General features: G+C 39.5%; 2 protein-coding genes across 6 annotated transcripts in view; one reads left to right on the top strand and one right to left on the bottom strand.

The window, feature by feature from the left end:
- The window catches only part of dlc1 (DLC1 Rho GTPase activating protein), a 91326-nt gene extending 85174 nt beyond the window's left edge, over positions 1–6152 (bottom strand). The window contains exons 1-3 of one of the 4 annotated variants that reach the window (XM_089006534.1): positions 5581–6149; positions 2885–4265; positions 2523–2773 (exon numbers count right to left, since the gene is read on the bottom strand). In XM_089006534.1, coding sequence (XP_088862660.1) covers positions 2523–2773; positions 2885–4226 — 1593 coding nt within the window. In that variant the 5' untranslated portion in view covers positions 4227–4265; positions 5581–6149. Of the gene's footprint in view, positions 1–2522; positions 4266–5580 lie in introns of all 4 variants that reach the window. The other 3 variants (XM_089006535.1, XM_089006532.1, XM_089006533.1) reach the window with 3 other exon arrangements.
- Positions 6153–12540: 6388 nt separating this feature from the next.
- On the top strand, positions 12541–27463 carry slc44a1a (solute carrier family 44 member 1a). Of its 2 annotated transcripts, none has more exons than XM_089007308.1 (16): positions 12541–12753; positions 13001–13087; positions 14077–14219; positions 15338–15474; positions 16688–16781; positions 16868–17037; positions 17312–17401; positions 17469–17611; positions 19030–19216; positions 20264–20432; positions 20659–20815; positions 20900–20983; positions 21687–21824; positions 22619–22855; positions 23937–24011; positions 27158–27463. In XM_089007308.1, exons 1-16 carry the CDS (start codon positions 12730–12732, stop codon positions 27182–27184), a joined length of 1962 nt encoding a protein of 653 aa, XP_088863434.1. In that variant the 5' UTR covers positions 12541–12729; the 3' UTR covers positions 27185–27463. The 2 variants fall into 2 exon arrangements, with proteins under 2 accessions (XP_088863434.1, XP_088863435.1); XM_089007309.1 differs by lacking the exon at positions 27158–27463 and adding an exon at positions 24085–24995 and having other exon boundaries at positions 12542–12753.
- The last annotated feature ends 459 nt before the right edge of the window (positions 27464–27922 follow it).

Below are 27922 nucleotides of genomic sequence, written 5' to 3'. Positions count from 1 at the left end.
TATGCACACCAGATGGGTTTCATTTGACTAATTTGATCCACAACCCCATGAGCCTCGTGGGATGTCATCATGAATTGAACAACTTGTGCTGAATTCTTTATCATCACCTATCATAAGAGCCATCTGTTTCATCAATGTTGTATTTAAATGTGTTTTTTATTCATGTGTTTTAGACTAAGTACTTCCTCGCTTTGACAGCAATAATATACAGTGATACCTTGGCTTACGAACTTAATTGGTTCCCAGACAGTGCGTAAGGCGAAAAGTGTGTATCCCAAAAATGAATTCCCCATAGGAAACCATTAAAATGAGAATAATCCGTTCATAAAACATAATGTTCTACTTTCTAAATTTCTAAGCCTTAAAACTACACAAAATAGACCTTATTTTATGTATAATAAATGTGCTATGGTATTATATATAATAAACTGTACTGTATAATATAGTCGTTTTATTTACATGATGTCGACACAAAACCAATTTAACATGAATGTCTGCAAACTTTCACATTCTGTCTTAAATCTGCCTTTATATTAAAAATTGAGAGTTTCACAAAGTTGGTTAAATTCAAAACATTGATATTAATGTATTTAAAATGTAACAGTTTGATTTCAGAATAATTGTTCCGCCCATCAAAACTCATAAAATAAAAATGCCCCACATTTTTACCTACTCGAGACAGGAAATTACACACAACAGAGGGACAAACCCATCCAGATTAAACGATAACCTCTTGGGCGTCTGTAATAACTGTGCTCAATCTATTAAGGAGAAAATAATAATAATTTTCTATACAGTGATACCTTGGCTTACGAACTTAATTGGTTCCCAGACAGAGTGTGTAAGGCAAAAAAATCTGTATCCCAAACATTAATTTCCCATAGGAAACCATTAAAATGACAATAATCCATTCCCAGGTCCCCATATAAAAATAATAATAATAATAAATAATAATAATAATAATAATAATAATAATAATAATAATAATAATAATAATAATAATAATGAAGAGACTTTCTTTCCATACGAAATCCTTGCAACATTCCAACTTGGGATCTTCAAGAGTCATGTGACATCATCTTACAAAAAAATATGTTTTTGGTGACATTTAGAAGAAAAAAAAATCAGGGACTATTTTTGGCTGTACTTTGTCACAGTGAGCCTACATCCATCTTTGGCACTTTTCTGTGCCTGCTCGGCAGACGACTGTGTAAATATCCGTTTACAGTTGTGCAAAAAGCTTAAGGCTTTAACCCGGGCAAGAAGTCGAGCGTTCTGAGGGGAATTTGTTTTGAAATGTGTTGCTGAGAAAGGAAAACATGTTGCCACTGAACACACACACACACACAAACACACATGCACACAGCTATGTAAGCATGTGAGAATGAAGTCATTGCTTTTTTTTAGACATTTGCTAAGTGTGGGAGAGAAATGTTTCATAGGTTTTATACCATATGTCATCCATAATAATAATAATAATAATAATAATAATAATAATAATAATAATAATAATAATAATAGTCATGATAGCTCTATTAATATAATTGAAATCAAATAATAGTTAAAATAATTATCCATCAGCCTCCTGCTCCCTATCTCCACTCTACATAATAATAATAATAATAATAATAGTAAACAGTAGTGATAGCTCTATAAATATAATTTAAATAAAATAATAGTTAAAATAATTATCCATCAGAATCCTGTTCCCTATGTCCACTCTAAATAATAATAATAATAATAATAATAATAATAATAATAATAATAATAATAATAACGTTGTATGTGTTGTATCAGTTGCTGTCTCATGAAGTGAATCTAATAATAATACTAATAATACTAATAATACTAATACTAATACTACTACTACTACTAATAATAATAATAATAAATAGTAGTGATAGCTCTATAAATATAATTTAAATAAAATAATAGTTAAAATAATTATCCATCAGAATCCTGTTCCCTACGTCCACTCTAAATAATAATAATAATAATAATAATAATAATAATAATAATAATAATAATAATAAAAACGTTGTATGTGTTGTATCAGTTGCTGTCTCATAAAGTGAATCTAATAATAATACTAATAATACTAATAATACTAATACTAATACTAATACTAATACTAATACTAATACTAATACTAATACTAATACTAATACTACTAATAATAATAATAAATAGTCGTGATAGCTCTATAAATATAATTTAAATAAAATAATAGTTAAAATAATTATCCATCAGAATCCTGTTCCCTACGTCCACTCTAAATAATAATAATAATAATAATAATAAAAACGTTGTATGTGTTGTATCAGTTGCTGTCTCATAAAGTGAATCTAATAATAATACTAATAATACTACTACTACTACTACTACTACTACTACTACTAATAATAATAATAATAATAATAATAATAATAATAATAATAACAATAATAAAAAACGTATCAGTTGCTATCTCATAAAGTTGCATTTACAGCTCCAATATCCTCAAATATATATATATTTCTTACCTTCTTAAGGCGCGCTTTCACCCGCTCTTCCCCCTTCTGAACTCCGGTTTGCCGCATTGCATTAAAAAGTGGATCACCACAAGGAATACCCTCCTGCGTGGCGTTGTCCGTCCGCTCCGTCCTCGACTCGGCCACTCGTAAGCGGCGTTCACTCAGACCATCTGCCACCTCAAATCCAGGTGACTCATTCAGGCAACCAGAGGCTTCGTTGCCATGGAATCCGTCCGGCGCGAGCACATTATTGACCTCTGCTGAGAATGGAAGCAGGTTTTGGGGGTGTTTATCACTCGCTGTATTTTCATCATCCTTCTGGCAGTGAACCGTTTTGGTGAGATTCTTTGGAGCAGGTGCACGGCTTTCACCTGCAGCAACCCGGTTGGCCTCTGGGATAGTTTCCAATGATGAAGAACTTTCATCAGATTCTGCAGTGGGCACGGTCAAGATGAGCTCTGCTTCTCCAATAATGATTTTCTGCTTGAGATCTTCCGCTGACTCCCCCGATCCTTCTTGCTCACATTGCACTTCATTGCTGGCCAAACAACACTGAACTTTGACAGAAATATCAGGTGAGGTGATTGGACCCAACCTGAAATCTTCAGATTTTTCATTGCTTTCCACGTATCTACTTTCGTCCCTCTGAGACATTTTGATGGCGCTTGTTTCAGAATCGCACCGCTCTGACAGTGTCTGGAAGGACATTTCACAACCAAGGGTCCGATCTCCTGCTCCGGCAGGATCTTGCTTTCCTTCTTGAATGTCTCTGGAAAGGTACTCATGTCCGGATTTTTCATTTGGAGCGTCTGGGTTATTTAATCCATCCAGTTTGACAGATGAATCTGTGGTCCAGGTTTCAATTGCTCCTTTGTCACATTTTCCTCCTGCCGCTGAGATCACAACTGGCTCCACAACTTTGTTAGCCGGTGACATCACAAGAAGACTATCCATTTTATGGAGTGCACTGAGTGCACCAATATCCAAGGTGATCTTTGTGCCAGCATGACCAGGAATGGAAATCACTTCCTCAACATCTGGGAGGTGATTCCGAGGTTCACGTTGAGCGGCAGAGCGCGACTTCAGTGTGGCCTTTGGGATTTCAGAAGGTCTGCTGGAACGATCTCTATGTCCCTCCTTTGTTTGAGATTGATTTGGAAGTTTGCCAGGCTGTCCAGCAATAGATTGTGACAGTGGAGGCCCATTGTCTGAGATGCATTGTTGCTGATCACGTGAGATTCGAGAATTTTTAAAGCCATCATCAACATTCTCCGGGCCAACTTTGTCTTCGGCTTCAACAGTTTCCTGTGTATTGCTTTTGCGGCTTTGTAAAACGCGGTCAAAATAGACTGGGGCCTTGAAGTGATTTGTAATCCTCCGCTGCACATCCAGACATTTGTGAAGGCTGCAAATAAACTTCTTCTCAACGTTGTCTGTCAGCTTCACATGTGCCGAATGGATCTCATCATGTACTCCGCAGGTGGTCACATCCGGTCTTTGAGCCGGCTCATCTGTGAGCAGTTGGTGGCAGCCCTCTGGCATGGAGGCGCATCGTGTCCATCGACCCTGCTTGGAGGCCCCTGAACCCGTCCAGAGCCCCTCGCTGTCAACACTGTGGCAACAGATCAGGTCCAGATCGTCAAAGCTATATTGTAATCCTGAGGGATGAGTCACATGATCCTCCCAACTTCTCTTGCGTATAGCAACTGGCATTATTGGTGGGTTGGTGCTATTCCATCGAGATGCTTTTGACTGTGGATGAAAAAGAAAATGAGAAGACTACAACGGGAATGGTTATGCATAGACAACCATGTGACTTTTCAATCTGAAAAACAATTCGTTTCCCCACTTTTCGTTAATTCTTGATGATGGATGAGAGAATAACCACAAAACAAATACTGTAGAGATAAAACACAACATGTTGGCGGGGAATTCTATGAACAAAAGAGAACACAAACAGTGTTGTTTTGCCATTATGGTTAAAGGCCAACCGACACCATTTTTTTTGTTTGCTAACTGACATCAGAAAAGCATTTTATAGCACTGAAAATACCCAAAACACGCAGGCTGATATTTTTAGTCAAATGCAAAACACCAATAAAAATGCGTTAAAGTGTCCCAAAACAACTTCAAAATGAAACCGGAAATGGCCAGTTTCAGAAGGTCCCGCCCCCTTGTTCGTGACATCATGCCAGGATACTCCTTCACAAACTACCCTGCTCCAGAATCTAAACAATGGGTTGAAAGAGTTCAGATTCGGAGAAGATGGCGCACAAGCTCCATTGGAAATGGGCTGATTTGTCCGCTGGGAATTTGTGTCAACTTACACCTTCTTTATGCGTGTTACCGCAATTGGCTGTGACACACAATGATTCACAATCGCGTTATTTATGTAGTTTTCCTTCTAATTTCGCGATCAACACGATGTTTTCAGATGAAAAAAAAGTACCCAAAATGCATTGTGTGTTGCTTTCTCGGTCAGGGGCGTTCCCTCCGTGACGTCACTTAGGGCATCGTCATCAACTCAAAAACAAGACTTCATGAATATTCGGCGCGAGTCTTAAAACGTAAAATCTAGCTATATGCGGTGGAATCTTTGTAAAATACGCTCAGTAGAAGTCATCTGAAGTGATTTCGAAAACGAACGCAACTTGTCCGGTGTCGGTTGTCCTTTAGAAGGCAAAACTGCATAACCACAGTTGGGGTTTTTTTGGACATATTTTTCATTTTAAATCCAATCCAATCCAATCCAAAATACAAAGTAATGGCTGCAAAATAATTTATTTTGACTCATCTCATAATATTTAAGGCTTGCTTCCTGCCAGTTTAAAACAATGTCAAGGTCCAAGCATTCTATTTTAGGTAAAAACAGTTTACGTCATTTCAGCATCAGAATCAGAAAACCTTTATTCGTCCCACAATGGAGAAATTTGCAGTCCACAGCAGCAATTTGAAAGGGGATGGGGTGGGGGGTGAAAGGATAGAAAACAAGATATTCTAAGCATAGCAAAATAAAAATGTCCACTGTATACTGTAAATGTGCAATTTTTTTCTTTGATAATGTTACCTTTTTTTGTTTCCGATAAGTCACCCAAGTCAAGCAACCATCATCTGCGCCTTGTGCACGCACCTTTTTCGTTTATTATATTTGAAGGGTTTAAAAAATAAAATATTCCTTCAGTATGTCAATCAGCCAAGCAACAAGTATCCACCTGAAAGATCCTAATATTCTTCCCCTTTGTCTTCTTTTGGTGGTAAATGACACCGATTTATGAAACCATTAAGTCGTCTGGTGATAACCAACAAATTGGCCTCAGATCTCCTCCAAGTACTATCCGCCAGAAAAGTGTGGAAGTCCTCCTTTCATTCATCCAGTGGGAGAAATCAGTACAATCTTAATTAAGGAAATATGATTCCATATCCATGTGAAAAGTAGTTGGCTGTCATCACTTGAGGTTTCCGACTAGAGTCGGTAGCGGGCGGCGAGCTGAAGAACGCCCCAAAGACAGCGAGAAAGCCCGGGAGCAGTGCAAAGTCCAAAGACATCTTCCATCTTGATCACATTAGCGCTTTTGCTGACGCTGAATGCTGAGGGCTGGGTGGTGAAAGAGGGGTTGGGTTTTCCCTCCCCACTCCTCCCCAAGTCTTCTCCATTCGATCCTTCTCACATCAGGTCTCCTCCCCAGCCGATTGTGACAGGGAGTCTGAGTCACGTCCCCAACCCCCTAGTTTATAACTTGCAAAACATACCAAATAGGTTTCTAAACTCCACCTCCTCTCCCATATGTTTTGCCACTTTTTAAATGTGAACTCCTTGCAGTTGCGGAAACTTCTTCATATGTCTCCTTTTCTGACAAAACTGTGATTTCCTCGGTTTAGTGAACCCGTTCGTCTTCCTAAACAAAACGAAAAGGCTCCCACCGACGGGATTAAGAATACACAGACTGCCCTATAAAAACCTGAGAACTGGGCCAAAAAAGACTGCTCTGAAAATGCCCAATTCGCAGCTCAGTTTTTTGCAGATTTTGGACATTTTGAGTCATTTTTATTGGTGTTTTGCATTTGAATAAAAATATCATACTGCGTGTTTTGGGTATTTTAGATGCTATAAAAGTTTTTCTGATGTCAGTTAGGAAACAAAAAAGTGATGTTGGTTGTCCTTTAAAAGATTCGTGACAGTGATACGTCAACATGGCTGATAATATTTTTACTTTCTACATCATTGTGTGAAGCTTTTACCGCCTCTGCGCAACAAGGCACAACATTTCCAGCCTGAATCATCTGTGGCTGAAATCCGTGCTTCATAATCTCGTGTCACCCTACATGGCAGCGTGCTAGAATTTCATTCAAACAGTTATCCAGTTCATGCAATTGATAGAAAACAACGGCAGCAATCTTGCAAACCGGAATGAAACACACAATGCCTGCAATCTCTGTATTTAAACCCGTGGGTCATCCAGATGTGCGGCGGATGAGCACTTTTTTTGGGGGTGTCTTGCTGGGAAAAACAGTCATTCTCGACACAGATGGTCATACTTAAAAGAAAAGGTCCAAGTTCAACAAGTAATCTCTGTAGCATGTCACATGATGTACTCTGCGGTTATACCAAGTGCAGTGTAACGAAATACAGATCTGGTTGGCCGCAGTGGCTTAAGCGTGGATATAGATGCCGATTGAAGTGTGCAGGCTGACACGGACCATGACTCAGCCTATCCACTCATTACCGCCCGTAGACATCTATCTCGCGCTCTATAATTTAAAATCTAAAGCCTCCCACAGCAATGCAGACCCCCTTGTGCGGCCACGTGCTAAACGGTGCACGTCATACTCTGATCTATCAGTGACGTTTTTGCAAACAAGTGCATAACCGACAACTTACGACAGATCACATGAGCAATGGATGGGCATGTTTCCGAGTCAACTGCAGCATTGGTGAAGTATCTGGGTGAGCAGAAAAGACCAATCTCTGACCGACGAGGTCGAATTGGGTTGGTAGTGTGCAGTGGAACAGTAGGAGAAGTCTTCTGGGATGCAGCCCTGGTGACCAAGGACACGATAAACAGTAAATAAATGTGGTGTTTGGAAGGATGGCGACCTGACTTGACTGACATTTTGAAGCAATATTCTGTTTTGGCACCTGTTACTTCACATTAGTCAACCTAATATTGAAATATCATGCCAGCTTCCAGAGCTCGGCTACGGTTCTGTTCATAGTGAAACCCAAAGAAAAGGCATCAATAAAGTTGAAACAAGTCCAAATTTCACTGTTTTCTATCCATTTTCTCATCATTTCACTTTTGTTTTTTTTTCACCCATGTTTTTTTTTGTTTCGAGCTCTGTCATCTCCCTTTCGTGTGTGTGTTTCTGTAACCCCTCCCCCCACTCACTGCTGCGTGTGTCCCCTATCTCCTCTACCACGGATCTTGACCAATCACGTGCAGCTCTAACCGAAGACTAGGGGCGGGGAATAGAGGACAAAAAAAGTCGACTGCCATTTTCAGCTCCTTTTTAGGAGCTCCAAGAACCGACTCGTTCGCGAACGACACATCACGCATTGCGGCGCTCCATGTGTTTCCCGAAAAATAGTTTGTATGTCAAGATTATATTCTCGTGAATTTGATGTTCGTAAGACGAAAAATTCGTTAGCTAAAGCATTCGTAAGACGAGGTATAACTGTACCTAAGTATTATACTGAGAAACGTAACAAAGATAAGGATGATGCAATTTCCACGGACAGGCCTGTTTAGTCAAAAGCACTAGTTGGTTAAAAATGACCCATTTCTGATTCACTCCATAATTCCTCACTGTTCAAGCCCTTTGGCTTCTTAAGTGAAGCAGTGACGCCCCTAAAGGAAACAGCTTCACATTCCGAACTACTTTAGTTTATTATTGGAAAAATACGTCATTCTAAATCACTGGCATTGAAAATCGTTTCAGAGAAGGTCTGCCCATTAAGGGCAAAGTAGGTGACATCGGAGTCCTCCCCCATCCAGTCAGCTGGAGTCACAAGCGTGTCACAAGAAACTGTCCTACATTTCTGCTTGCTGGCTATGAATAAAAATGTTTTGAATCACTTTCGATACTACATATTGTTAATCAAAATGTCGTCATTATGAGGTGAACCAAATGGACAAACTGACCACGTTTTTCTTCGTTTTCCACAAAGGAAAACTGAAAAATGACAAACCATCACAGCTGGCTATGGCTGAGTGTAGGAGACTCTGCAGTATGTTACAAAAAAATATATAATAATAATTGCAGGCGGAACCCCAAGGGGGTCTCAGCCTGGAACCACAGCTTATGGTGCAATTTACCGTGGGAACAGGAAGTACAAGTTATTGAGGGTACTGACCACAACAAACTCTGGGCTAAAAAAAATCTGAAATGTGTGTGTAAATGTGCGTGTGTGTGTGTTTGTATGACTAGTCTTGTGAGGATCACAAACATTTTATACCACACGTAGTGAGGACATTTTTGACAAGTGAGGACCTTTTGGCCGGTCGTCACACGTTTTTAATTCTAAATGATTCTAGAGGGTCTATATATGCATTTGTTAAAGTTTCAGAAAGGTCCTCACAAATTCACCCAAAATGATTTTTTTAATGTGTATTTTCATTTCACTTGGATATACACACTTTTTACTCACTGTGTGTTTATGTGTGTGTGTGTGTGTGTGTGTGTGTGTGTGTGTGTGTGTGTGTGTGTGTGTGTGTGTGTGTGTGTGTGTGTGTGTGTGTGTGTGTGTGTGTGTGTGTGTGTGTGTGTTCCTTTGGTTAGATGCAAATGTATCATCTGGGTGAAATTCTTTTATGAAGAAAGTGGGGGAAAAAAGACACTCTGAGAAACGACAGTGTTCCTGGTGTAGCATCTGTACTGTTTCTTGCACGTTCTGTCCTTCAGCTAATGGCTCATGCATACTTAGTCTTGGATACAGTAAACATGAATATCTCCCGAAATGTGAATCACAGAATAATAGCAAACCGACACGGAATGTGCACAGATGATGGTTGCTTTCACACAAAAAAGGTCAAAACTGAATCATGCAGTGAAATTGAAAACACAAGTTCTGTTCCAACACAACAAAATCATTCATCCGTACGTCTTCAAAACAATTACATCTTGGTGGTCATCACAAAGCTGCTATTCTGTGAGCAGTTTCCTTGGACTCTGTGACAAATGTATCCTCTTGTCTTTTCGTCTCAGGGCCAATTTATCGTTGTGTTTACTGGGCCAGAATAGTGATGAGATACTTTGACAATTTCCACCTCGCACCCACCCAGGATACGGCAGAACATGTGAAACTTTGGCTATTTTGTTGACAACTGCATCTTCCCAACACCTGCTCTCATTCATTCCCAGTTAACACAATTGATGAGGAACTAGGTAAAATTATTGCAGAGAAAGCACTTACAAGGGATCATTCGTCAAGATGGTGAAAGAAGAAGGCTATGTTCCTCATCAAGTTTTTAATGCTGATGAAACCGGCCACTCCATTCCATCAAGCCATCAACGACTATCACAAAGGTCAATAAAACGACTTCATTATACAGTACAGTTTATTTCTTTACTTATATTACCATGACACATTTATTATACATAAAATAAGGTATATTTTGTGTAGTTTTAAGGCTTAGAAAGTAGTTTTAAAGTAGAAAATTACGTTTTATGGGGACCTGGGAACGGATTATTCTCATTTTAATGGTTTCCTATGGGAAAGTAATTTTTGGGATACACACTTTCCGCCTTACACACTCTGTCCTGGAACCAATTAAGTTCGTAAGCCAAGGTATCACTGTACCTGTACTGGCTTCCATGCTCAAACAATATTTGAGCAACATTCTGGAACTGATGCATTGGGAGCATCGCTTCAAGTAGTCTACTGCTATTATTCGTCAAAGTATTTTACCACCAGTGTATCCCATTTCTTATATGGACCATCAAAATATTTTTCAAGCTATCAAATGAGTCTCATGGCAACAAATACTGTCTCTTTGAGGGGACCCCTACAGTGAAAAGACATTGTACCCCTAAAATAAGAATTTTGTACGAAACAGTCTGAAAGTGAACCCGAGACAACCCCCTTCTGAGAAAATAACATGTCCTCTAGTTCTGGGAAACTATAAACTCATTCCAGCCACATTCATGTGATGAGACATTGGCTTGAAATGTGGTGATCTTCTTAAAGTACAGCACTCATCTCAACTAGAAATGTCATGTTATGAAAAGGGAGTTTTATTCCCCTAATTTTGATGAAGAGGTCTGGAGAATTGAATACAGAAGTCAAAACCAAGGGAAAACAAAGACAGCCTTTTGCTTTGACTGATTGAATCGTGTGCATCTGCGAAGCCTTCTGGCGAATACAAAAAAATAGGACATCTTTTTATTTTTTCATCAGCACATGTATGTCTAACCACGATTTGACTGTCCGATGTGGTTGAATAATGACAACTGTCAATATCAGAGAAAATGGGATATTTTACAAATTAAGACCATTGTTTGTTCTGTAGCCACAAGGGGACATAAGTCTTCTTGTGCCGGTCCCAAGCTCGGATTAATACAGAGGGTTGTGTAAGGAAAGGCATTCGACGTAAAAGTTTGGCCAAAACAAACATGCGAATCAAACCTCTGAAAATGGAGGACACTGATTCACTGTGGCGACCCCTTGAAGGGAAAAGCCGCAAGGAAAAGAAGAAGACGACCATTCATTCATTCAACCATTGAAAAACAAAGTGGGCCCATGTGTATTGTAAGAGTCGAGAATACAGTACCCAAAACACACAATATAAAATACACGAAGCAGGTGGCATATATGGCATGAATATCGTAGATAAATTCATAACATTCAGCAGTGTCTGAAACTCATGACAAAAAGTTACCGGACATCAGGGCAGACAACTCTGAAAAGTTGCCTGCCCGGCCATAAAGTTACCTGCCCCATTTTTCACAACTTGAAACACAATAAGACGACTAATTTCCTTTTGGCTTTTCCCTTCAGGGGTCGCCACAGCGAATCAGTGTCCTCCATCTTCAGAGGTTTGATTCACATGTTTATTTTGGCCAAGCTTTTACGTCGGATGCCCTTCCTGACACAACTCTCTGTATTTATCCGAGCTTGAGACCGGCACAATAAGACACTGGCTTGTGTTTCCTTTTGGCTACAGAACAAGCAACTCTATGAACTTAATAAAGATGAAAATGCTTAGTAAAAGGCTCCCAAACACAAAATTGTCATCGGCGCAGCAGCATTCAAACAAAGCACAACTATAGTCATAGCCAGCATAAATGTCTAAATATCCATTCTAACAACTGCAGTCGAATTTAGGAAAACACATTTCGGTTTGCAATGTCTGAAGTGGTGTTGGTTCCCACCAATATTTTATGTATTATTTTACACTTATGTCTGTTAGACCTTTATTCTCTTAGTACAAAAATCAAGTTAGTCAACAATTATTTAGTACTGTGGTATTTTCCTCACAAGGTAATTAGTTGGAAGTCTCTTTTTATTGAATACTTCAAACGCTAAATTGTGCAAATTTAACTCCACTCACTTCTGATGCCGACAAATACTTGTCCGGGTGTGGCCTCCATGCTCCGTTTTATTCCATGCAGGCCTATTGACACTGGGAGAAGACAACTTCAATTTTAACTTGTTTTATATTGCGTTTGAAACCTAGCTCTTTTACGGGACACATTTGATGTAAAAGCGAGACAATTGTCATCCAATTTCATCGTTGCCTCGTCCACGACACAAGCAAACAGCTCCAACTGCTGCACGCTTCTGTCATTGAAAAAGAAAAAAAAATGCAGAGTTCCCCATCTATCGGAAATTACCTCATGTTGTAATTCTGATCTTTCTGTCACACCCGTGACATATTTTCCAAAAAAAAAAAACAGATTTGTGTAAAAAAAACCGTACTTTGTCATTTGAAAACAAGATATCAGTGACAAAATTACACAATGTGTTCGGCGTCTAGGTAATACAGAGTTAGAAGACTTGATATTTCCGTTAACATTGAAGGCACCACGAGTTATTTTGTTGTCTTCCGCGTTCACCTGAAAGAAGTTAGCGAAAATGGCGTTCCTTGCTTCATACATTTGAACATATGCGGTGCTCGGAAGAAATGTGCTGCGAAACAACTGAAATTTAATCATAATAAGCCTGTCGGAAGTTTTCTTTTTTCACTCGCTACAGCTATTTCTTCTACAATCCTCTACAATGGGATGTTGTGGCAGCACGGAGGTATGTGTGCTTACAATGGAAATAAATTCGACAATGTACTGTAAATCGTTTTAGTGAGATCGGAACAGTGGCGCACGTCTGAAGTTGCGCGTGCAAAACAATTCACATCACTTTTCAGACAAAGAGGGCTTGTTTGGCTAGCACAGCCATAACTTCGGAGACTCGCAAACAACAGTTTGGGCTTGGCTCTGCTCAGGTCTCTCGAAACTAGTCGATCAGAAGTTTCTGTCTGTTCATGTCTTGGCAGAGTAAACGTGACTGGAGCCCGCTGAAGGAGCGCAATTGTACGGACATTCCATGGCTCATCATCTTCACACTCTTCTGCATTGGAATGGTATGTTTGCTATTGAATGCTAACTCGGGAGATATTTGGTGACAACTTGGAAGTGTTTCTATCCTGTGTCCTCATCAAACACGCAATCGCTATCTGCAATTTCGTGTTGCACAAAAAAGAGGCAGAAGAGGGCGACAAAGCTCCGTGTAAGGAATTAATCAGCCTGTGGAAACGGGCTGATTAATTCCTTACATGGAGCTTTGTTGCCATTTTCTGCCTCTTTTTTTGTGCTACACCCCCCCCCCCCCCCTATTGTCTCAAAATGGCATGGAATAAATTCTTTAATCAATTGCAAACATGTATGCTTTCCTCTTCAGAACTATTTGAATCCTATTCATAACTGGATGAGTAACAAGAAAGCATATTCTCCGAATCTGAAGCCATTGTTTTGATTCTCCAGCAAGGCAAGACGTCTTGGGGTGACACCACGAACAAGGGGCGGGACCTTCTCAAACTGGCCACTTCCGGGTTCATTTTTTTGCAGATTTTGAACACTTTAAGTCATTTTTATTGGTGTTTTGCATTTGACTAAAACTATCATACTGCGTGTTTTGGGTATTTTAGATGCTATAAAACGTTTTTCTGATGTCAGTTAGGAAACAAAAAAGTGATGTCGGTTGTCCTTTAACGCTCAAAGTCAAAACAATGCTCACCTCCTGGGTATACATCATACAGTCACAAAGTAAATCTATTTTTGAACTGTCGTTTTATTTGTTTGTTTTTAATGTGTACTTTTTGACCGTTTCGTTGTGCAGTATTCCACATTCACGTTAACGAGTGAGTGAATATGAGAGGACAATGAGGGAAGGCAATGCAATTATAAGGTCTGTGTTAAATGATTACAGCGGCCTCACAGCAAATGACTCAATCCTAATTGAAGCTTTTGAATCGGCTTGAGGCACATTTGTCATCATCCAATTTGTCAAGCAGGCACGAATAATATTGGGATGGTATTTATTCACCTTCCATTTGTTATGTGCTTCACACAGGTTTGTATATGTGGCTTCACCATCGCCACAGGAGCTGCCTCACGACTTATATCAGGATACGACAGCTACGGCAATGTATGCGGTCACAATAACACCAAGATCCAGGACGTTGATCTCAGCGGCAGAAACATGCTTGAAAATAAGTGGGTTACTTGCGCTACACAACACCCATCTCACTACAAGAATTTTCAATCTCGAGCTTTTCACTATTTTAACAGAACACAGTAAATAGTGGCATTGTCATTTCTTTTTTTTTCCCAAATCATTAACAACTGAACACATTTTTGTTTTGATTATATTTATTGGAAATTGCTTTTCAAGGATAGAAATTAGGTTATTCTTTAAAGGAAAACCGACGCCTCCGGACAAGTTGTCCATAATTTGTAAAATGGCTTCAAATGACTTCTACTGAGCGTATTTTGCAAAGATTCCACCGCATATAGCTATATTTTACCTTTTGAGACTCGCGCTGAATATTCCGGAAGTCTTGTTTTGAGCTGGTGTGTCTACAGTGTGTCCTTTCTCGGTCAGGGGCGTTCCTTCCGTGACGTGACGTCAGGACTCGTCACCAACTCAAAAATGAGACTTCCGGAATATTCAGTACGAGTTTTAAAACGTAAAATATAGCTATATGCGGTGGAATCTTTGCAAAATACGCTCAGTAGAAGTCATTTGAAGCCATTTTACAAATTATGGACACAACTTGTCCGGCGGCGTCGGTTGTCCTTTAAAAACAATCCTGTGCGTTTACTGAAGCATGAAATCCAACTATGAACTGAGGAAATAGACATTGTAGAACCATTTCTAATTGTAATCAACCCTCGGGATATCGTGTACACGCACTTGTGTGTTCTTGTTAACATTCCTCACATATTTGAATGAAAGAAATGCTCAGAATTGTGTTCATCGTGGCCGTATTTGTGATCTGCTGAATGCTAAGGTCCAGCAGCATTCAGCCTGGACGTCCAGTGTTACCAAAACAATGGTGCATGCTTTATTGGTGCTTTTTCATCAAGCCTTTTCTGGTACAATGAAAGAACTGTGCAGCGGGTCGGCAAATGTCGCCATTTTTTACGGTCTCCTCTTATGAGAAGTCCTGACTTGCATTCTAATGCTCCCCATATGGCTTGGGTTTTAGTCTAAAGCGACTGTGTGTTTAGATGACACACACACACACACACACACACAAAAAAACTAAACACCACCGAAAAAGCAGGTGAGATAGCTGCTCCTTGAAATGTTCTATTTCTGTGTTTGTCAGGTATGTTTTCTTTCTGGACCCGTGCAACATTGATGTTATAAACAGGAAGATGAAGAGCGTTGCTTTGTGTGTCTCCAAATGTCCTGCTACTGAACTGAAAACCTATTCCGATTTAAAGCAGTTTGCGCTGACAAATGGTGAGAAATGAAACAATTTGTGTTGATTGCACTTGTACAGTGATACCTTGGCTTACGAACTTAATTGGTTCCCTGACAGAGCGTGTAAGGTGAAAAGTGTGGATTCCAAAAATTAATTGCCCATAGGAAACCCTTAAAATGCGAATAATCCGTTCCCAGGTCCTCATAAAAGATACTTTTCTACTTTCTAATTTTCTAAGCCTTAACACTACACAAAATATACCTTATTTTATGTATAATAAATGTGCTATGGTATTATAATTAAAGAAATAAACAGAATAAAGTGGTTTTATTTACCTTTGTGATGGTCGTTGACGGCTTGATGGAATGGAGTGGCCGCTTTCATCAGCATGAAACACTTGATGAGGAACGTAACCGTCTTCTTTCACCATCTTGAGGTATAATCCCTTGGAGGTTCTTTCTCTGCGATAATTTTACCTTGTTCTTCATCAATTGTGTTCTGTCTAACTGGGTTGATAGCTTTTTGCATCAAGTGTACAGATGGATTGTGCGGGTTATTTGTAGAGCCTGATTGATGGGTATTTTAACCTTGCAGTCTACACTCTGCCTTTGAACTATCAAAGTTGAAATGAGTCCAAATGTCACTGTTTTCTATCCATTTTCTCCCTCTCTGTCTGTCGTCTGCCTGTCTCTTTAATGTTTAAACCCCCCCCCCCCCCCCCCCCCATCACTGCTGCGTTCTTGACCAATCCCGTGCCTTTAACCGAAGACTGGGGACGGGGACTAGAGGACAAAAATGAGTCGGCTGCCATTTTCTTGTTAGGAGAATGGGCTCGTTCGCAAACAACACATCACTCATTGTGGTGCTACGTTTGTATCCTGAAAAATAGATCATACGACAAGGTAAATTTTTCATAAATTTAACGTTCGTAAACAGAAAAGTTTGTAAACCAAGGTGTCACTGTACAAAATGTCAAGACTTTTATTCCCGCGTCAATTCATACAATTAACTCATTCCCTGTCATTGACGAATGTATTCAAAAATTGAAAATATGACATAGCGCGCCATTCCCAAATTTATTCGGGTTTTGTTTTTTTTTCATGCGTGGGTGCTGATAAAGTGCTGGCCAATGCCTCTGGCAATGGCCTCCGGGATTTTTTTTTTCTTTTCCACAAGGGTGCAGCATTTCCATTTTTCCATCTTAGTGCTTTGTTCCATTTCACTAATGTGATCTTATCTTTTTCTAAAAAGGATCTGCACTCTGCACGTATGATATCAGTCCAGCAAAATACCCAGGCAACTCTGATCGATTTACCAAATGTCCCAAGCTCCCTGTTCCGCCAAGGTAATCAAGCTTTGAATGTTTTGCCTTCCATCAGCTGCTCATACCATTTTTTTTTTTCCAATTGCATCCCTTCTTTTTTTCCCCAGCAAATCTGTGCCACTGTTCCGTCGTTGCATACCAGCGGACATCAGCTGCTATGCGGAATTGGCTCTCTCCTTTTTCACATTCATTAGTGACAACAATGTTTTCCGCCGAGTCGTCGCTGGAGTGATGGCCAGCAAGGACATCATTATGGGACTGTGTCTGCTGTCCTTAGGTGAAGTACGCGTATGCATGCACACGCACGCACATATACCCAGATATACCGTTCACCTACAATTTTAGTGGAGGCCAAAATGGTGCGTGAAATCCTGTTTGTTTGTCGTTCTCCCTCACTTACCGTTTTTATTCGAGTATAACGCACAAAAATTTCTACCTAAAAAAAAAAAGAAGTCAACGTTTGGGTGCGCGTTATAAACGAGGCCTGGGGAAAAAAAAATCGGACTGGTATTTTGGTTGAACTTGAAATTGTTTTGTTTTGTTTGATGCAGTTCTTTCCCTGATCATGATGGTCGTAATCCGTTACATCTCCAAAGTGCTGATGTGGATTCTCACCATTCTGGTTGTCATTGGCACTCTAGGTAACTGCCAACACCTGTTATGTGTGTTTCTTACATACAGTATATGAAAAAGGAATTTTTTTTGCAGGAGGAACAGGCGTCCTCTGGTGGCTTTATGTGGACCACAGGAATGCCCTCAACACAAATACCGCCTCTGTCTTTGGGAAAGACGTCGCGGCTGATAATGTCAAGGCGCTTCTCGTGTATGCCATTTGTGCTACTGTTTTCACGGTATGTCAGCAGACATTTTGTTTTAAGCACCTGATTATTCATGCGTTAGACGCCAAATAACAAAATTGGTCTTGCTCTTTATATATCTTTGAATTATTCCTGTTAATGTCATTTTAATCATTTCGAGCGGATCGTTTAGTTGAACTCATTCACTGCCAGATGATGTGCAAATGTGTCCTCTCCAGTGCCAAGGTTTTTGTCATTTTCACTCAAATTGCAAGACCCACAGAATACGTTTTAGGACTACATAAACATTCAATGCAGCGTAAGAAACCCTAGACTCTCTTCTTTTATCAGAAAAAAAAAAACTTTTTTTTTTTTTTCGAGCTTACTTGATTGTAGAGTTATCTGCATTGAAAGTGGGGGCGGCTGTACAGAAGAAAAAACAAAGCTACAACAATTTCAGGAATGGCGCTCCACACCAAGGTTAAAATTCCCATCATTCAGGCTCCCCAAATTACCATGAGCCATCTGTACACTTGATGCAAACATCTATCAACCCAGCTAAACAGAACACAATTGATGAGGAACTCGGTAAAATGATGGTAGACAAAGCACCTTCAAGGGATCATTCCTCAAGATGGTGAAAGAAGAAGGCTACGTTCCTCATCAAGTGTTTAATGGTGATGAAACCGGCCACTCCATTTCATCGAGCCATCAACGACCATCATAATGGTAAATAAAACGACTTTATTATACTGTACAGTTTATTTCTTTAATTACAATACCATACCACATTTATTATACATAAAATAAGGTATATTTTGTGTGGTTTTAAGGCTTAGAAAATTAGAAAATGATGTTTTATGGAGACCTGGGAACGGATTAATCTCATTTTAATTGTTTCCTATGGGAAATTAATTTTTGGGATACATACTTTTCACCTTACACACTGTCTGGGAACCAATTAAGTTCGTAAGCTAAGGTATCACTGTAAATAAAGTGGATGTCATAGCTCAAACTACCACCATTGTGAAACCTTTATAAACCCTCAAATGTTTTGTTACAATTTTTAACACTCATAAGCCGACTCTGATGATGACATGGCACAAAATTATAGGCACGTGACATTTTTTCACCTTCTGCTCTTGCCCCCGGTGATCCCGAAAACATTTAATGACCTTTCAAATTCATCTCATTTTACCCCTAAAAATAAAGGTCATTGAAAAAAGATGATTTTATTTAAAAAATAAATTTCATAAAAGCCTTCTATACCGTAGATATTCGAATAGGGCAATTTGTGAATGGCAAACTAAACATGCAAGGTATCAAGTGTAAGTATAATCATGATAATTTCTTTCATGCAATCATTTGAGAAGCATTTTTTTCATACAGCCATGTAAGAAATTACTTTTTTTTGTCCAATTTTTTAATTTGATTACATCTCAGCCTTATGGAACCCACTTTCTCTCCTTCAGGTGGTTCTCCTGCTGATCATGTTCTTCTTGAGGAAACGCGTGGCACTCACAATTTCTTTGTTCCACGTGGCTGGAAAAGTCTTCATCCACATTCCCTTGCTGGTCCTGCAACCTTTTTGGACCTTTCTCTGCCTGATGCTCTTCTGGGTCTATTGGCTGGCCGTGTTTCTCCTCCTCGGACTTTCAGGTTGGACTTTTTGCTACACTCACTTACAGTAGTGACGACGAGCATTAGTTTTGTCTGCAAAATAAGTTGAATGTGAGGCCCTTTCCAACTTCTGGAAAGTTAGTTTTGTGACATTTTGTCCCGATCCCGTGGCGCAAACTTAACTCCCACATCCGGAATGCTGTGCCAGTCTTGTGGTGTGGGAGGACTGAGTCAAAGAGTCGTTTCTCTTCTCATCTCCCACTTCTGTTTTCAGTGTTGCTATTCGCTCATTATTATTTTCAACAAATTTTAGTTTAATTTTCAAAATGTACTGCACATTTTCTTCATGAGTGTTAAATCAGGAAATAAGACAGAAACAAGAAGAAAAGTATGAGTTGGAATAGAAAAAAAGCCAGTCGGGAGTCAAACCACTTCAGCTCTTAAAGGACAACCGACACCTCTGCAACAAGTTATGTCCATAATTTGTAAAATCACTTGAAATTACAGTAAAGTCTCGTTATATCGATATCGGATATATTGATAGTCCCGGTTATATCGATACTATTTCTATGCACGCACGGAGAAAATTACATGCAAACAGGGTCGGATATATCGATAGTCCCGGTTATATCGATATTTTTTCGGACTCCCTTGAATATCGATATAACGAGACTTTACTGTACTTCTACTGAGCATATTTTACAAAGATTCCATCGCATATAGCTATATTTTACGTTTTAAGACTCACGCTGACTATTCAGGAAGTCTTGGGCGTTCTTGACGTCGTGTCTGGAACACCCCTGACCGAGAAAGCGACACACAATGCATTTTGGGTACTTTGTTTGGTCTGAAAACTCCGTGTTGATGGTGAAATTAGATAGAAAACACATAAATAACTCGATGGTAAATCCTTGTGTGTTGCACCAAGACTACTATTTGATACTAGTTGACACAAATTCCCAGCAGACAGTTGGTGACAGGCCACCTGTGCTAAGAGCCTTTTGTCACATTTTACTGACCTTATCTGGCAATGAGTTCAACAACTCCAATATAATCCAACGTGTGCGACACATCTGCTCTTTACAGGAAGTCCGCTGAAGAATAACTCCACAAATATGGTGGAGTATCCAATGAACGGTCCCGCTCAGTACTTGGTCTGGTATCACGCAGTGGGTCTCATTTGGATCAGCGAGTTCATCCTCGCCTTTCAACAGATGACCATCGCTGGGGCTGTGGTCACCTACTACTTCACACGGTAAAAATCTGGTGGGGTTTATGAGCATAATATATAGATTTTTTTTCTTATTCTTTTTCTTTATGGTGTCATTCCATGCATGTTTACCATTATTTTTCCCCAAGCGTCATTTGTCAAATCCTAATGTTTATGCATATTTTGCTCAATGGCTGCTATAAACTTCCAATGGGATTTTATTTATTTTTTCCTGGCAGCCATTTGTATTTTCATCGTTGCTCTTCTTTAGGAATAAATCGAACATGCCATCCACTCCCATTTTGTCCGCAATGGTTCGTACACTTCGTTACCATCTCGGTACACTGGCCAAAGGCGCCTTCATCATCACACTGGTCAAAATTCCACGTCTCATCCTGACCTACATCCACAGTCAACTCAAAGGAAAAGTGAGCCTACTTAGGGAAAGAAAAAATAAATTCTACTCGTAAGATTACTTTGGTGACAATAACTTTGTGTAATATCTTTCACAGGAGAATGCATGCGCTCGCTGCATGCTAAAAGCATGCGTGTGCTGCTTATGGTGTGTGGAAAAGTGTCTGGCATACTTGAATCAGGTACGTGAAATCAACCTATGGGCCTTAAAAAGTTTATTTTTTTTTTTTTTTTTTTCACAAAAAATTAAGATACATGTAATGATTTTCTTTTCATATAATAATCATAATAAAATTGCAGCATCACCTCAAGCTCTCGCACACCCACAAAATTGTTGGCGCGTGTGGCTGCCGCTGCTCAACCTAGCTATCTAGCTAGCTATTTGCTGTCTGGCTCGCTACCTAGCTAGCTTTCTATTTGCTATCTATTTTGTGTCTAGCTGGCTATATATTAGCTCTCTAGCTAGCTATTAGCTTGCTATTTGGCTAGCTATCAAGCTGGCTAGCTATTAGCTATATATTACCTAGCTTTCTATGTATTTCAGTTACTTCCGGGTTTAGTGAACGCTGGTGAGTCTGGCTGCCGCTATTCAACCTAACTATCTGGCTATCTATCTAGCTAGCTAGCTATATATTTGCTATCTATTATCTGTCCAGCTGGCTATATATTGGCTTTCTAGCTAGCTATTAGCTGTTTATCTGAAACAAAAAACAGGGATATTCTGGTTAGTATCCAACAGCACCAACGTTTTTGCTGAACAAAGCTCTTCTGTGAAGATGCTTTCCAGCGATGACAGTGAAATGGCGCAACCGCTCAACAGTCTTCTCCTTGATGAATGTCGTAGCCAAAAATGCTGAAAAAAAATCCCAATGTGTGCTTGTATAGAATGCTTACACAGCCACGGCCATCAACAGCACCAGTTTCTGCACATCAGCTCGTGACGCCTTCATCATCCTGGTGGAGAATGCCGTGCGAGTGGCGACCATCAACACTGTGGGCGACTTTGTGCTCTTTTTGGCAAAGGTACTGTACTGAAGACCTTAAAATGGAATATTTCACGAAAATGACTCTTCTCCAACATTCTTTGTAATCAACTGTTTCCATGGCATAACACAAAACAAAAGACAGTTTGGTACAATGTTGTAAGTTTGTATACTGTCAGTGTCAGTTTACTTTACCTTCAAAGTAACTCAAACTACACACAACTATATGGCGCAATAAAAGTGAGCACAGTGATACCTCAGCTTATGAACGCCTTGGCTAACGAACTTTTCGGCTTATGAACGCTTGAGCTAACGAACTTTTTGCCTTATGAACGTTAAATTCGCAAGAATTTAATCTTGGCATACAAACTATTTTTTGGAGCGCCACAATGAGTGATGTGCCGTAATTATAATACCATAGGACATTTATTATACATAAAATAAGGTATGTTCTGTGTGTTTTAAGGCTTTGAAGATTAGAAAGCAGAAAATTACGTTTTATGGGGACCTGGGAACAGATTATTCTCATTTTAATCTTTTCTTATGGGAAATGAATGTTTGGCATACACACTTTTCGCCTTACATACTATTTCTGGGAACCAATTAAGTTTGTAAGCCAAGGTATCACTGTACACCCCTCAGTGAAAATGTCGTATGTCTTTGTTTATCGCCATTGCCCCTCCCATGATAACGAGACCCTTAAGTTAGACACATTCTTAGATATAATAGTTGAAATACATGTGTTGGGTGTACTTTTGTGAATTCTCTACATCGCTCAGACTTGGCGTTCTGCCTAACCGTCTCATCTTTTAAGGTGCGTGTCTGCTTGGTTAGGTGCTCATCGTGGCCTGCACGGCGTTCGCCGGCGTGCTGGCGTTGAACTACCAGCGCGAGTACACTGTGTGGGTCCTTCCACTCCTCATCGTTTGCGTGTTTGCCTACATGGTGGCCCACTGTTTCCTGTCGGTGTTCGAGAACGTGGTGGACGTCCTCTTCCTCTGCTTTGCTGTCGACAGCAAGTACAACGATGGCAGTGCCGGTCGGGAGTACTTCATGGACAAGACCTTAATGGTACAAGCGCTTGTGTAGTTTATATACCGTATTTATTCGAGTATAACGCGCACATGTGGATAATGCGCACCCCTAATTTTCAATTAAAAATCGGTAGAACATTTTGTTTCACTTTTTATCCTCTCGGTAACAGTATATCAATTAAAATATGAAGAACACTGAATGGAAACTCTGGATATTGGTAATTGTGCAAAACAGCAATGCTTAACTTAAAGGTTTCAGTGTGATCGAGGCACGGAAAGGAAATGACGCGTGGCTAAAGAAATGGTAATCAATAATAATAATAAAAAAAGGAATGCACGTGATCCGGGTCTTTCCCGAGAATCGAAACTGAAGGGTGAGAATAGCCATGGAAATGCTGCCCTCTCCTGGAAGGGATAAACCATTACATATATATGATAATTTTTTTCCCAGGCCTCGTTTATAACGCGCACCCAAACTTTGAATTCTTTTTTTTAGGTAGAACATTTTGCACGTTATCAATGTTTGAAATAACGTCTGCCCGGAGGCAACGTGCAGGGTATGCAAATTGCCAAACAAACGTTCGTTGGCAGCCTGTTTCGTGCTTCGGACTTAAACTTCGGACGTAAACGTACATTAGACCGTGACTGTAAAGTGTACTCGAGACTTTCGAAAGGCGCTTAGAAAGAGGAGTCCATGTGGCTTTTAGCAGACAACGCAATGCAATCATTGCATTGTGCACCATGATGACAAACGACAACTGGAGCAACATCTTCAGCAAGGGATATTTACCATAAATTAAGCAAAGGAGCATTTTGGTAGGTACTTTCTTAATTAAGAAATCCTTAATACTTTGCAACAATGTTTTTTTTTTTTTTTGCGATTAGTCGTCTTATTGCGTTTCAAGTTGTGAAAAATGGGGCAGGCAACTTTATGGCCGGGCAGGCAACTTTTCAGAGTTGTCTGCCCTGGTGTCCGCTAACTTTTCGTCATGAGTTTAAGACACTGGCGTTATACTCGAATAAATACGGTAGTTCGAAAAATACATTTTTTTTTTTTTGTGGTAATTCTCATAAAAATCCACCTTATTTTCTCATTTGTTTTTGTTTTGTCTTGCCAGGAATATGTTGAGAATAGTAAGAAAAGTGGACGTTACAAGCCAGAGGACGGAAGTGGACGAGAGATGAAGCCAATGGTGAGTTGACAAATGTTCAGTTGTGCTTGTGAAAGTTTATTCCACAGAATGAATCAAACTTTTTTTTTTGCAGACGTGAAAAGGGATGCGTGATAGGAGTTGTAACCAAGGAAGCTATTAATCACTCCGACAAAAGATTTCTTTTTTTACGTACGCTGACAGAAGCTTATTTTGTTTTTAATGACACTCGAGTTTAAAGGACAACCGACACCATTTTTTTTGTTTCCTGACATCAGAAAAACGTTTTATAGCATCTAAAATACCCAAAACACGCAGGCTGATATTTTTAGTCAAATGCAAAACACCAATAAAAATGACGTAAAGTGTCCCAAAACAACTTCAAAATGAAACCGGAAATGGCCAGTTTAAGAAAGTCCCGCCCCCTTGTTCGTGACATCATGCCAAGATGCCACAGGCTGATTAATTCCTTACATGGAGCTTTGTCGCCATCTTTTACCTCTTTTTGGTGCTACACGAAGTTTTCAGACCAAACAAAGTACAGCAAAATGCATTGACTTGATGGAAGGACAGCTACAATGTGTCCTTTTTTCATTCAGGGGCGTTCCTTCAGTGACGTCGGGTGAGGACTCGTCACCAACTCAAAAACAAGACTTCCGGAATATACAGCGCGAATCGTAAAATGTAAAATATAGCGATATGCGGTGGAATCTTTGTAAAATACGCTCAGTAGAAGTTATTTGAAGACATTTTACAAATTATGGACACAACTTGTCCGGAGACGTCGGTTGTCCTTTAAAGGTATGTTCAAAATCTTTCAAATGTCTTTATTCAACCCCCTGAAAATGTTTTTTTTTTTTGTTTGAAAGCTCACCGAGAACCGATTTAACATGGTTTAACATGTTTGGAAACTAAAAACACTTTTTCAGCTTTGCAATAAACGTGTGACTGTTTTGTAACTGTTTTGTACCTTAAATAAATAAGCAAGGTCTCTCTTGTGATCTGGAATTCAGTAAATGCTTCCTGAATGGTACGTTTCCCTTCTTGAACAGCAGGGGGCGGAAATGCACTAGAATTAAATGATCGAGGCATATTGTCCAGGGGTGCTCACACATTTCCTGCATGGGGGTTACTTTTAAAATAACCAAATCAAAAACGATCTACATATTGATGTATAACCGCATATTTTGCACAACACAACATAATTCTGTAATTTTTTTTTGCCATTACATTCAGCCGTCTTCTGTACTTCTTTGAAGGTATCGGACGTTTCGCTTCTCATCCAAGAGGCTTCGTCAGCCCACTAAAATTTGCTGGTAGTTTTGGCCATATATATATATGTATATATATATATATATATATATATATATATATATATATATATATATATATATATATATATATATATATGTATATATATATCCCTACTGTCCATAGGTGGAGGTCCCTGCTCTCAGGTTGGGGGGAGTAGAGGACTATTCCCCGAGGCTACACTGATTACTTCTATTGTCCTGCTTGAATATGGGGTCTATGATTGTCCTTTTGCACTGGTATCACCTTATCAGCATAACTAAGCCTATGGGGTCTAAGATGTCTGTTGTAGGAACAATCCAAATCAAACCTCACCATGGTGATTTAGTGAAGGGTTCTGCCAGCCCTGGACAATTCTTCTTTAATTGATATACTGTTACTGAGCTGAGAAAAAGTGCAACAAAATTTTATGCCGATTTTTAATTGACAATTAGGGGTGCGCGTTATACTCGAATACATACGGTAGTAAAAATTAAGCCTTTGCAGGAGATGCCATCAAAGACACACAATCTCACTGATGCATACATGACTGGCTGGTGCCAATTTAGCTTCCAGTGCAGAGTGAAGCCACAATGCCATTCGGTCATTGATGGGAAAGCTCACTTTGTGTGCTGCTGCTCGTCTCCTCCCATAAAACCCACAAATACGCAGGAGCAGCGTTTGATGGCCAGCCTTAAGTCGCAGCTAAGTGATCCCTTTAGTACTCACAAGTCGTTCCTGGAAGCCCTTTGTTGAGAGGGCGAAAAAGACAGGAAAACGCCTCTTTTGTCAGGCCTGTGGCACAGGATGGAACATTTCAGTGATTACCTCTGGATTTTATTTGATTTTTTTAATACATAGAGTACCATATTTTCTAGACTTTAAAGGACAACCGACATTTCCGGACAAGTTGCGTCCATAATTTGTAAAATCACTTTAAATGACTTGACTGGGTGTATTTTACAAAGATTCCACCGCATATAGCTATATTTTACGTTTTAAGACTCACGCTGAATATTCCGGAAGTCTTGTTTTTGAGTTGGTGACGAGTCCGTACGTTACGTCACTGAAGGAACGCCCCTGACCGAAAAAGCGACACACAATGCATTTTGGGTACTTTTTTCCACCTGAAAACACCGTCTGGATTGCAAAATTAGAAGTAAAACTACATAAATAACGGCTGGTGAATCGTTGTGTGTCACGGCCAATTGCGGTAACACGCATAAAGAAGATGTAAGTTTACACAAATTTCAACAAACAAACAAAAAAAATGGTGTCTGTTGTTCTTTAAGGGACAACCAACACCATTTTTTTGTTCCCTAACTGACATCAGAAAAAAGTTTTATAGCATCTAAAATACCCAAAATAATAATAATAATAATAATATTTTTATTCAAATGCAAAACATCAATAAAAATTACTTGTAGTGTCCAAAATCTGCAAAAAATTGAGCTGCGAATTGGGCATTTTCAGAAAGTCCCGCCCCCAGTTCGTGACGTCACGCCAAGACGTCTTGCATTGCTGAAGAATCAAAACAATGGCTTCAGATTCGGAGATTATGCTTTCTTGTTACACATCCAGTTATGAATATGATTTAAATAGTTCCGAAGAGGAAAGCATAAATGTTTGCAATCGATTAAAGAAGGTTTTCTGGGTCGTTTTGATGGCTCAAGACTGATGTGTAGTGTCACAGAAATGCAGAAGATGGCGGCAGAGCTCAGTTGGAAACAGTTTTGTTAAGAATTTCTTTCAACAAATATCAAAGAGTTGTCTCGGTGTAACAACAATTCACCATTGCGTTATTTATGTGTTTTCCTTCTAATTTCGCCATCAACACAAAGTTTTCAGACCAAACAAAATGCATTGAGGTGATGCAAAGTATGTCCTTTCTCGGTCAGGGGCGTTCCTTCAGTGACGTAACGTGAGGACTCGTCACCAACTCAAAAGCAAGACTTCCGGAATATTCAGCGCGAGTCTTAAAAGGTAAAATATAGCTATATAATCTTTGTAAAATACGCTCAGTAGAAGTCATTTGAAGCGATTTTACAAATTATGGACACAACTTGTCCGGAGACGTCGGTTGTCCTTTAAGTCACTTGAAGGTCTGAAATTGTCATGATGGAAGTAAATTGACTTGTCAGCAAACATATTGGACACGGGGCAGATATTATATTTCATAGCATGCGCCGTTTTACAATGTGCTATATTTTGTCGTTGCCAAGAATTGGCCGAAATCCGATATCATTCTCACACAGGCACCACGGGTTTTAACGACCATTAAAAATGCTATACGGCACAGTGTAGTTATTTTCACCACTCTCGAGTGATTTTTATGGTTGGCTGTCAACATACGGTTGGCCTTTTTACCGACAGTTATTTATTTTACCGACAAGCAGAGTTCATCATGTGGTGTGTTCTCAACACAGCAAATGATGAAATAAGGATTTGCATCAAACCAGCTAGCTAGATAGTTAGTTAGCTAATACACTGAATGTCACTATTAAATACACAGATCTAGACATCTACTAGCTGGCTAGCTATCAGATAGCTAATAGATAGATAACAGATAGCTAGCTTGATAGCCAGCCATTTAGATAGCTATATAGCTGCTGCCGCTCACAACACACACACATGCACACACACCATTATGGACAAACAAGCAC

This window comes from Hippocampus bargibanti, linkage group LG10 (genome assembly GCF_051943395.1).
Source record: "Hippocampus bargibanti isolate YZ-2025 linkage group LG10, ASM5194339v1, whole genome shotgun sequence".
Lineage (NCBI taxonomy): Eukaryota > Metazoa > Chordata > Actinopteri > Syngnathiformes > Syngnathidae > Hippocampus > Hippocampus bargibanti.
Note: the sequence above shows the minus strand (reverse complement) of the source record. Positions and strands in the feature narration are given on the sequence as shown.